Below are 12,108 nucleotides of genomic sequence, written 5' to 3' on the forward strand. Positions count from 1 at the left end.
GCCTCCTTTTGTGCCTCCAGTGGCACCCTGGGATCTGAATGTTGTTTTGGGTTTACTAAAATCACATTGGTTTGAACCACTCAACACTGTGGACTTAAAATATCTCACATGGAAAGTGGTCATGCTGTTGGCCCTGGCTTCAGCCAGGCGTGTGTCAGAATTGGCGGCTTTATCCTGTAAAAGCCCTAACCTGATTTTTCATACGGACAGGGCAGAATTGATGACTCGTCCTCAATTTCTCCCAAAGGTGGTTTCAGCGTTTCATCTGAACCAGCCTATTGTGGTACCTGCGGCTACTAAGGACTTGGAGGACTCCAAGTTGCTGGACGTTGTCAGGGCCCTGAAAATATGTTTCCAGGACGGCTGGAGTCAGAAAATCTGACTCGCTATTTATCCTGTACGCACCCAACAAGCTGGGTGCTCCTGCTTCTAAGCAGACTATTGCTCGCTGGATTTGTAGTACAATTCAGCTTGCGCATTCTGTGGCAGGCCTGCCACAGCCAAAATCTGTAAAAGCCCACTCCACAAGGAAGGTGGGCTCATCTTGGGCGGCTGCCCGAGGGGTCTCGGCTTTACAACTTTGCCGAGCTGCTACTTGGTCAGGGTCAAATACTTTTGTGAAATTTTACAAATTTGACACTCTGGCTGAGGAGGACCTGGAGTTTTCTCACTCGGTGCTGCAGAGTCATCCGCACTCTCCCGCCCGTTTGGGAGCTTTGGTATAATCCCCATGGTCCTTACGGAGTTCCCAGCATCCACTAGGACGTCAGAGAAAATAAGAATTTACTTACCGATAATTCTATTTCTCGTAGTCCGTAGTGGATGCTGGGCGCCCATCCCAAGTGCGGATTATCTGCAATACTTGTACATAGTTATTGTTAACAAATCGGGTTATTGTTGTTGTGAGCCATCTATCCAGAGGCTCCTCTGTTATCATGCTGTTAACTGGGTTCATATCACAAGTTATACGGTGTGATTGGTGTGGCTGGTATGAGTCTTACCCGGGATTCAAAATCCTTCCTTATTGTGTACGCTCGTCCGGGCACAGTATCCTAACTGAGGCTTGGAGGAGGGTCATAGGGGGAGGAGCCAGTGCACACCAGGTAGTCCTAAAGCTTTTCTTTTGTGCCCAGTCTCCTGCGGAGCCGCTATTCCCCATGGTCCTTACGGAGTTCCCAGCATCCACTACGGACTACGAGAAATAGAATTATCGGTAAGTAAATTCTTATTTTTTACCTTTTATTCCCCAACAGCAAAAGAAAACTCCACAATATCAGATGCAGTCCTTTCACTCGCAAAAGTCCAGAAGAGGTCGAAGCTCCTCCTTCCTTGCCAGAGGTAAGGGTAGAGGAAAGAGAACACCTGTTTCGGCTGGTTCCCAGGAGCAAAAGTCCTCCACTACTACTACTAAGTCCACCGCATGACGCTGGGGCTCCCCTACGGGAGTCCGTACCGGTGGGGGCACACCTTTGACTCTTCAACCAAGTATGGGTTCGGTCAGACGTGGATCCTTGGGCGATAGAAATTGTTTCCCAGGGCTACAAGCTGGAATTCGAGGAGGTGCCCCCGCGCCGGTTTTTCAAGTCGGCCTTACCAGCTTCTTCCCCAGAGAGGGAAGTAGTGTTATCTGCAATTCAAACGCTGTGTCAACAGCAAGTGATTGTCAGGGTTCCCCTGCTCCAACAGGGAAAAGGATATTATTCGACCCTGTTTGTGGTCTCGAAACCGTATGGTTCGGTCAGACTCATTTTAAATCTAAGATCCCTAAACCTGTACTTGTAAAGATTCAAATTCAAGATGGAATCGCTCCGAGCTGTGATATACAGCCTGGAAGGGGGGAATTTTATGGTGTCGCTAGACATAAAGGATGCTTACCTTCATGTCCCCATATATCCCTCTCATCAGGAGTACCTGATATTCGCTGTACAGGATTGTCATTACCAGTATCAGACATTGCCGTTTGGGATTTCCACAGCCCCGAGGATTTTCACCAAGGTAATGGCGGAAATACTGGTGATCCTTGGTTGTTGGAAATAGTTTCCTAAGGCTACAAACTGGAATTCGAGGAGGTGCCCCCACGCTGATTTTTCAAGTCTGCCTTACCAGCTTCCACCCCAGAGAGGGATGTAGTGTTAGCTGCAATTCAAACGCTGTGTCAACAGCATGTAATTATCAGGGTTCCCCTGAACCAACAGGGAGAAGGGTACTATTCGACCCTTTTTGTGGTCCCGAAGCCGGATGGATCGGTCAGACCCATTTTAAATCTAAAATCCCTAAACCTGTACTTAAAAAGATTCAAATTCAAGATGGAATCACTCCGAGCGGTTATAGCCAGCCTGGAGGGGGGGGATTTTATGGTGTCACTGGACATAAAGGATGCTTACCTTCATGTCCCCATATATCCCTCTCATCAGGAGTACCTGAGATTCGCTGTACAGGATTGTCATTACCAGTTTCAGACGTTGCCGTTTGGGCTTTCCACGGCGCCGAGGATTTTCACCAAGATAATGTCGGAAATTATGGTTGTCCTGCGCAAGCAAGGAGTCACAATGATCCCATACTTGGACGATCTCCTGATAAAGGCGAGATCAAAAGAGCAATTACTGAGAAACGTGTCACTCTCTCTGAAAGTGCTCCAGCAACACGGTTGGATTCTCAATCTACCGAAGTCACAGTTGGTTCCAACAACTCGACTAGCGTTCCTAGGTATGATACTGGACACGGAACAAAAGAAGGTTTTTCTCCCGTTGGAGAAGGCCCAGGACCTCCAGAACATGGTCAGAGACCTGCTAAAGCCAAAAAGAGTGTCAGTTCATCAATGCACTCGTGTTCTGGGAAAAATGGTGGCAGCCTACGAGGCCATCCCCTTCGGCAGGTTCCATGCGAGGACGTTTCAATGGGACCTTCTGGACAAATGGTCCGGGTCCCATCTACAATTACATCAAACGATAACACTGTCCCCCAGGGCCAGGGTGTCTCTTCTATGGTGGCTGCAAAGTGCTCACCTCCTAGAGGGTCGCAGATTCGGCATTCAGGACTGGGTTCTGGTAACCACGGACGCGAGCCTCCGAGGATGGTGAGCAGTCAACCAAGGAAGACATTTGGGCAAGCCAGGAGTCCTGCCTGCACATCAACGTGTTGGAATTAAGGGCCATATACAACGGCCTTCGACAGGCGAAGTCTTCTTCGCAACCTACCGGTGCTGATTCAATCAGACAATGTCACAGCGGTGGCTCATGTGAACCACCAAGGCGGGACAAGGGGCAGAGTCGCGATGGCAGAAGCCACCAGGATTCTTCGCTGGGCGGAAAATCACGTAAGCGCTCTAATAGCTGTCTTCATTCCGGGTGTGGACAACTGGGAAGCAGACTTCCTCAGCAGACACGATCTCCATCCAGGAGAGTGGGGACTTCATCAAGAAGTCTTTGCAGAGATAACGGGTCTTTGGGGAGTTCCTCAAATAGACATGATGGCGTCACGCCTAAACAAGAAGCTTCTGAGGTATTGTGCCAGGTCCCGGGACCCTCAGGCAATAGCAGTAGATGCTCTGGTAACGCCATGGGTGTTCCAATCGGTCTAGGTGTTTCCTCCTCTTCCTCTCATTACAAAGGTGTTGAGGATCATAAGGCAAAAAAGAGTACAGACAATACTCATTGTTTCAGACTGGCCTCGAAGGGCCTGGTACTCTGATCTTCAGGAGATGCTCACAGAAGACCCTTGGCCATTTCCTCTAAGGGAGGACCTCTTGCAGCAGGGGCCCTGCATGTTCCAAGACTTACCGCGGTTACGTTTGACGGCGTGGCGGTTGAACGCCGGATCCTAGCTGAGAAGGGTATTCCGGAGGTGATCATATCTACTCTAATAAAGGACTAGGAAGGAGGTGACGGCGAAACATTATCACCGTATCTGGCGGAAATATGTCTCTTGGTGTGAAACCAAGAATGCTCCTACGGAAGATTTGCATCTGGGTCGTTTTCTCCACTTCCTACAGACAGGAGTGGATATGGGCCTGAAGTTAGGCTCTGTTAAGGTACAGATTTCGGCCCTGTCGATATTTTTTCAGAAGGAATTGGCTTCTCTTCCAGAAGTCCAGACTTTTGTAAAGGGAGTGCTGCACATCCAGCCTCCTTTTGTGGCACCATGGGACCTGAACGTGGTGTTGCAGTTCCTAAAATCACACTGGTTTGAACCCCTTAAAACGGTTGAGTTGAAATTTCTCACCTGGAAGGTGGTCATGTTATTGGCCTTGGCATCTGCAAGGCGTGTGTCAGAATTGGCAGCCTTGTCTCACAAGAGACCCTATTTGATTTTTCATGTTGGTAGAGCGGAATTGAGGACTCGTCCTCAATTTTTACCTAAGGTGGTGTCTTCATTCCATATGAACTAACCTATTGTGGTGCCTGTGGCTACGAGTGACTTGGAGGATTCCATGTCTCTGGATGTAGTCAGGGCCTTAAAGATTTATGTAGCCAGGGCGGCTAGAATTAGGAAAACAGAGGCTCTGTTTCTCCTGTATGCAGCCAACAAGATTGGCGCGCCTGCTTCAAAGCAGACTATTGCTCGCTGGATCTGTGACACGATTCAGCAGGCGTATGTTACGGCTGGATTGCCGTTACAACATTCAGTAAAGGCCCATTCCACTAGGAAGGTGGGCTCTTCTTGGGAGGCTGCCCGGGGCGTCTCGGCATTACAGCTTTGCCGAGCAGCGACTTGGTCGGTGTCAAACTCTTTTGCTAAATTCTACTAGTTTGATACCCTGGCTGATGAGGACCTAGCGTTTGCTCAGTCGGTGTTGCAGTCATCCGCACTCTCCCGCCCGATTGGGAGCTTTGGTATAAACCCCATGGTCCTTACGGAGTCCCCAGCATCTTCTAGGACGTAAGAGAAAATAAGATTTTAAACCTACCGGTAAATCTTTTTCTCCTAGTCCGTAGAGGATGCTGGGCGCCCGTCCCAGTGCGGAAAATCTGCAAGACTTGTATATAGTTATTGCTTACATAAGGGTTATGTTACAGTTGGAAGCGGTCTTGGACCGTTGCTGCTGTTTGTTCATACTGTTAACTGGTTATGTGTATTCCAGGTTATATGGTATGATTGGTGTGGGCTGGTATGAATCTTGCCCTTAGATTTACAAAATCCTTTCCTCGTATTGTCCATCTCCTCTGGGCACAGTTCTCTAACTGAGGTCTGGAGGAGGGGCTTTGAGGGAGGAGCCAGTGCACACCCATACTAAAAGTTATTTTTAGGTGCCCATGTCTCCTGCGGAGCCCGTCTATACCCCATGGTCCTTACGGAGTCCCCAGCATCCTCTACGGACTAGGAGAAATAGATTTACCGGTAGGTTTAAAATCTTATTTTTCTCTCCAATGTGTTGTTCGCTGTCTTTTGACTATTTTTGTGATGGCAGATTCACATGAACGACGTGCTGCTGTGAAGTTTTGTTTTCTTTTGGGGAGAAATGCGGCGGAAACAGCTGTTATGCTGCAAACAGCATAACTGCAGCAATAGTTCATAACTGCAGCAAAAGTTAATGCCTTGTGCTCGCACTGCTGACCATAGAGACAATCAGACAATCGCCTGGCTTTGGAAAAACACTTAGCAGCAGACCATGATTTATTTATTTTTTTAAATCGTTACAGGAGATGAATCTTGTTGCTACGGTTACGATCCAGAAACAAAATGGCAATCCAAACAAAACTTCACAGCAGCACGTTGTTCATGTGAATTGACACTCACAAAATAGATGAAAGAGGAAATAATTTGATGGGGGGGGGGGGGGGGGGAGAGAATCACTGCAGTCAAACAATACCTTCCCCCGCAACGTCTGCGGGGATACTGGCTCAGAATGGTTCCAAAAACATTCACCTAGCGGCGGCAGCCCGTACTACAAGCGCCCCGGTGCCCTCTAGAACACGATCCTGTTTCTTTTGGGTACCCCCTCATATGGTTGGCCTATGAACACGTCCATGATTCCCTGCATATTATGTCCAGGCCAATCAGATCTGTGCAATCTTGTCTGTTTTAACTGATCACAAACTAGCTGATCCTGCTGCTCATTAATGTCTCTTAACCAACATAATGATCCTGTAGGTTTTTATCGAAATATTATTGGACTTGAGTGTCCTTTTGTAGGTCCCAGTGTTCTGCTCTACCAGGCTGGTTTCTCAGTATCGGCTGCAGTATAGCAGCGGTGTTACACTTGTAGACCTAAATCCGGTCATGAACAGGTTGAACAACCAGGTGACTGTGCAGAACGCATCTCCATCAAATGCCCTCTGTCCCCACCAGCTTGCAACATCTATGCAGTGAGTTAGTCCGTGAAAGATACTTTTGATTAAATGTTTGTTGAATTTTGTCCCATACCCATAACTGTATATAATCCATAAACTATGTTTAGAAAAGTTTTCTCCATTTCTATGATCTGTTTTTGCCATGGCCACCTCACACTTCACCATTCACCTATTTTATTATTGTGGTTGTGTTTCTAGGTAAACCGTGATATAGTTTCCGGATTGAAATACGTGCAGCACACCTTGCGGAAAGGAATTAGAGGTATACCATCCAATGTGGGAAGCATGATCATTTCTGCAAGGCATTCTGTGCTCCTAGTACTGGCTAGATATGTTTGTGATTTGTTGTGTAACTGATCTTTTGCGGCATGAAGTGTGTATACATTTTTAAATATATTTGTGCACTTTAATTGCGCAAAAAAAAAAAAATGCTTCTCTTAAAAGTATCTTCTATATTTGTCCTATTGTTCGTCCTTTAAGGTTCACACCTGCTGGTAGCTTAAGTGTCACCTGGCTGCGGTGCTGCTTGCTCACCGGAGAGTGAATGCAACTAGCGCTTGTCGCACACTGTGACAGATTCGGCTTGTGTTCCTGCTTCCTGCTGATTATCTGATCGCCATTATACTAAGCATTTAACCTGCATTAATTTTCCAGATTAACACACCCTGGGGGGATGTTTAACTGCCCATTAGTATAGGTTACATACCTTTCTATCCAAGATGTGTTATGTCTTATTAGACTTGCCGTAATATCCCTTTAATCAGGTACACCTATAATTTACACAGGGTCTGTGGCTGGCTAAAATCAAGCCTGCATTTTGCCTTTTTTTAGTGAACCTGTGTACATTTTTGGTCTCCGGGATTAAAGGGATATTACAGCAAGCCTGTGTATTATAGCATTGCTTTTTAAATCACTGCTACAAAAGATTGAGGTTTTAACACCAAAATTATTTATTAAAATCAATACCAGTGATAATAGTATGTAATAATGTTCTAATAATTTGAAGTTTAATTTTTTTTTGTGTGTGTTGCAAATTAATTCCGACTGGACTGCATGTGTACGAATCGTAGTACACATGCGCAAGGCCAAACAGAGAAAAAATCCAGCAACCTTTTTGATAGCTGTACGCAAGTTGATTGACAGGAAGCCGGCATTTGGGGGTGGTAACTGTCCGTGTTCTGGGGGTGTCGGAGAAAAACACAGGCATGTCCAAGCATTTTCAGAGAGGGTGTGTGACGTCAACTCCGGCCCCGATCAGCCTGATTCTGGGGGTTATTCAGACCTGATCCCTCCTCTGCGAATTTGCTGAGGTCTGCAAACAGATAGCCGCTGCCCAGACAGACATATGTTGGGCATCGGCTGTGCTGAAGGGCCACCGTGATATATCTGTGACTGACGTTGTTCACAGACACATCGGGTACACACACCCACCCACCGAACTGCTAGCGATATATCGGCCGCTCGAGCGAGTGTGTACCCAGCATCACACTAGGGGTTATTTCTCTTCAGTAGAATAAATAACCGATCAATCTGTTTTTGGAGTGTGGAAGGAAAGCGGAACTCCCAGAGGAGAGACACATGGAGAATATACAAACTTAACACAGATAGGGACCTGGATGACCTCAGTGCTGTGGGGCAGCAGTGCTAATCACTGTGCCACCATGATACCATCCATATGAACTATGGAGACACACACACGCACACCCATAAGGCACAGGGGCATTGTATCACAGACTGCCGGTGAGCGATTGCAGGACCACTTCCTTGTGCTAATACCTCATAGGGACAAAGCCGTGAACACCATCTTCATATGGCGTTAACCGTACAAGACCAAGCTATTAAAAGCACTCTGATACAGTATCTCCTGCATTAGGCTCTAGCTACATAGCCCTGATACCTAAAACATTTGGAAACTGGGGCCAGATGTACTAAGCCTGAAAAGTGATAAATATCACAGTGATAAAGGACCAGCCAATCGGCTCCTAACTGTCATTTTTCAAACACAGACTGTAACATGGCAGTTAGGAGCTGATTGGCTGGTGCTTTATCACAGTGCTATTTATCACTTTTCAGGCTTAGTACATCTCCCCCCTGGAATTTTTTTGTTGTTTTTTTTGTTTGGTTTTTACGTTAAAAGGGTCTTGATAAATAGGTCCCGTAGTCTCCAAAACAGTGGCGATGTCTGGTCAGTCTGGATTACAAAATTTTTCTTGTATTGTATGTTCATTGGCTTACTCAGCATGAGATGTTTGCCACATATATGCTTTTAAAACAATCGAATGTGTTTGCGTAATTAACAAAGCATCTTCTGTCCTGTCCAACAGTTGATAAGGAAACGCACATGGTCGGCAGTTACGGGCCCAGGGCCGATTCATACGAATTCCTGACGCCTCTAGAAGAGGCTCCCAAAGGAATGCTTGTCCGGGGGACATACCACATAAAGTCCTACTTCACAGACGATGACAAAACCAATCACTTGGCCTGGGATTGGAACATCAATATAAAGAAGGAATGGAAGGAATAGACGGAACCTCTGCTACGCCATCTTAATTAGGAGCAAACAATACCACCTAATAAAAATAAATATTGTTCAAGATGTATCATGGTTTCTACATCTGTTTTCTAATAGTTACTTGTAGTTTGTAAAATAAAAAAATAAAAAAAATCTGCAAACATGTAAAGACAGTATTTAATAAAAATAAATTTAACAATTTTTTGGGACAATGTTAAGAGTACGTTTGCCGATAACGCTAGGTGACAATACGCAGTTTTTTTTTTTGTTTTTTTCTTGTTATAGTAATTGTGTGTTACAATAATGTGGTTTGCTTTTTAACACCTCGGGGTCTTTACAATACAATACATGCCTTACATACTATGAAAGCTCACAAAAAATGAGGTTGATTTAGTTGTTAACGATCACCAACCCCCTGTAAAAAAATAAATAAAAATAAATGTTTTTTCTTTTCAAAGGAGTCTTTTTCAAACAATTTACTCAGCACCGTCACACACAGCCACGAACCACATGATGGGTCTTTAATCAACCACTTACACCTTACTAAACAATCTACCTAATGCACAACTAGCAGTGACCTTGATGCCCTTGTGGGGTGGGAGTCAATAAAAAGGTCATGACATTGGGGGTCATTCTGACCCATTTGCACGCAGCGGTTCTTCGCTGCGGTGCGAACGGGTCGGAACTGTGCATGCGCGGCACACGCATTGTTGCCCAGTGACGGCCGGGCAACGACAAGAAGAGAGAAGGTGGTGATCGCAAGAAGATTGAAAGCGGGAATGCGTTCCAGGGGGGGACACTCAGTTTTCTGGGCATGGAGATCAGAACGCAGGCGTTTGGAGGGCGGGTGTCTGACGTCAATCCCGGGACCTTCGTCGCTGGATCCGTCGCACAGGGTAAGTAAGTCTGACCCTGGTCTTGTTTTTCCTGGAAACTTTTTTAGCATAGCAGGGCTGTACAAGCAATCGCAGCCCTGCTATGCTAAAATATTCACTCCCTCATAGGCGGCGTGAAGTTGATCGCACGAGCAGCAAAAAGTTGCTACGTGCGATCAACTCAGAATGAGGACCATTGTACAGATGGTTGCAGAGGAGAAAAGGAGAATTGGGTAAAAATGTAGACAGGTTATGCATTTAACATTTTCCTCCATGTCCCGTACAAGCAGTGGGTCCTTTTCACCATTCCCGAGGACCTCTTGGTAGGCTTCATGCCTTCTTAGTCGATACACAAAGTGGTGGTTCAATTCAGGGTGGATGCTTTACTGAGACCTTATTTATAAAGAAGGTCTTCCTACAAGCCCCAAAATATATCCACCAGAAAAGGCGCCTGTGTGAGCCTATGCTGTTTGCTGCTCTCAAAAAAACCAGGGTATTGGCAAACCCTGTAGATACAGTAAACAAAGAGAACCTAGAGAGCGCAAACAGACTGAAGTAATAACAATTATTTAATTTGACTAATAACAGGATAAACACTTAGTATTAAAGTATTAATAACCAGTTAGATTGCACAAATAAAGATCAGATAATGGTCAGATCAAATAATATTAAGTGTTACTTTAGTTTGGAGGATCCCATTTAATCTATCGGCTGCAGTATAGCAGCGGTGTTACATTTGTAGACCTAAATCCAGTCATGAACAGGTTGAACAACCAGGTTGCCCTCTGTCCCCACCAGCTTGCAACATCTATGCAATGAGTTAGTCATTGAAAGATACTTTGATTAAATGTTTGTTAAATTTTGTCCCATACCCATAACTCTATATAATCCATAAACTATGTTTAAAAAGTTTTCTACTAGTAGATTTTTATATACACACGTTTCTAAGTACTGAGCCGAACAGGTGGATTCTCAGGTGATTGCATTAATAGTTTAATCAGCCCCCGGTCTCTATAAGAAATTACTATTCTTTCCCTCTGAAGAAACGACCAGTGCCCATCGTTCGAGGAACGCGTCAAGGCGTAGGATTTGGGATCCCTGCACTCTCCACAGACATCACTTGTCTACCGCACCGCCTGATTTGTCCAGTCTGGAGGCTAAACGGAGACCGTGGCCATCAAATACTCTACCCACGAGCAATCTGTACAGCCAGCCAGTGTACGGTGATTTTCAGTGCCGCCCGTCTGAACTCTCCTGGAAGCGGTGAGCTGTAGTCACTTCAAACTCCTCTCCCAGCGTGATATATAGAGAGTGGCAGACTGAGCCGCTGCGGTGTGCAGTATAACACGGGTTTCAAGTGTCTATTGAGGATTTTAGGAACATCAGATGCCCTAGTTAGCAGTGCACTTGCAGTACTAAAAGGTCTAATATTTAAACTTTCATTAAAGGGCAAGTATCCTCATTAATTGATATATGAAATACTTCTATGGAGCATGTAGTAAATACCCTTTGGAGAAAGTTAAACATCTGATAAAACTTTCAAACATTGGGGCAGATGTATTAACCTGGAGAAGGCATAAGGAAGTGATAAACCAGTGATATGTGCAAGGTGATAAAGGCACCAGCCAATCAGATCCTAACTGTTAATTTACATATTGGAGCTGATTGGCTGGTGCCTATATCACCTTGCACATATCACTGGTTTATCACTTCCTTATGCCTTCTCCAGGTTTATACATCTGCCCCATTATCTGATTAACTCATTTGTTTTATCATAAGGAAAATTTTATCATCCAATTCGGTATTTTATCACTGTGTCCAGTTCCGTGGAACTAATAGTGGACTTTAGTTTGGAGGGTCCCATTTAATCTAACACTTAATGTTATTTGATCTGACCATTATCTGATCTTTATGTGTGCAATCTAACTGGTTATTAATATTTTAATACTAATATTTTAATACTAAAGTGTTTATCCTGTTTTGAGGATTTTTAGTCTCAAATTAAATAATTGTTATTACTCCAGTCTGTTTGCGCTCTCTATGTTCTCTTTGTTTACTTCCTACAAGCCCACTGCCCAAAAGTGTTGTGTAAATGTATTGGGGAGCTTGCCTTCTATGCCAAAAAGAGAAATCCAAAAATAAATACAACCCGTTCATACAAACATAATGTTCTATAGATCAGAGTAAACTTTCTCTGCAATTAACTTTTATAACGATTGGTGGAGTCCAACACAAGGCAACTCTCCATGTCATTAGATAATTATAGGGGAATTTGCGTTGAGCCGTGCTATGCTGTTTGAGCTTTTTGACCCATATTTCCGGAAGGCTGTGTGAGTTGGTTTTTGCAGCTTGTGTAAGGTAAGAAATGGTCTTTCATACCACTTCAAGTTTGTTTAAAAGGAAAATGTCAGTAATAAAATACTTGTTGTAT

General features: G+C 44.8%; 1 protein-coding gene across 2 annotated transcripts in view; it reads left to right on the forward strand.

Annotated features, from left to right (window-relative positions):
• Positions 1-9,259, forward strand: part of LOC134945493 (rho GDP-dissociation inhibitor 2-like) — a 202,383-nt gene extending 193,124 nt beyond the window's left edge. For both annotated transcript variants that reach the window (XM_063934818.1, XM_063934817.1), the window contains exons 5-6: positions 6,489-6,552; positions 8,615-9,259. In XM_063934818.1, the coding sequence (XP_063790888.1) occupies positions 6,489-6,552; positions 8,615-8,814 (264 nt within the window). In that variant the 3' untranslated portion in view covers positions 8,815-9,259. The remainder of the gene's footprint in view (positions 1-6,488; positions 6,553-8,614) is intronic.
• Positions 9,260-12,108: the final 2,849 nt, after the last annotated feature.

The sequence above is a fragment of the Pseudophryne corroboree genome, chromosome 7 (genome assembly GCF_028390025.1).
Source record: "Pseudophryne corroboree isolate aPseCor3 chromosome 7, aPseCor3.hap2, whole genome shotgun sequence".
Taxonomy (NCBI): Eukaryota; Metazoa; Chordata; class Amphibia; order Anura; family Myobatrachidae; genus Pseudophryne; species Pseudophryne corroboree.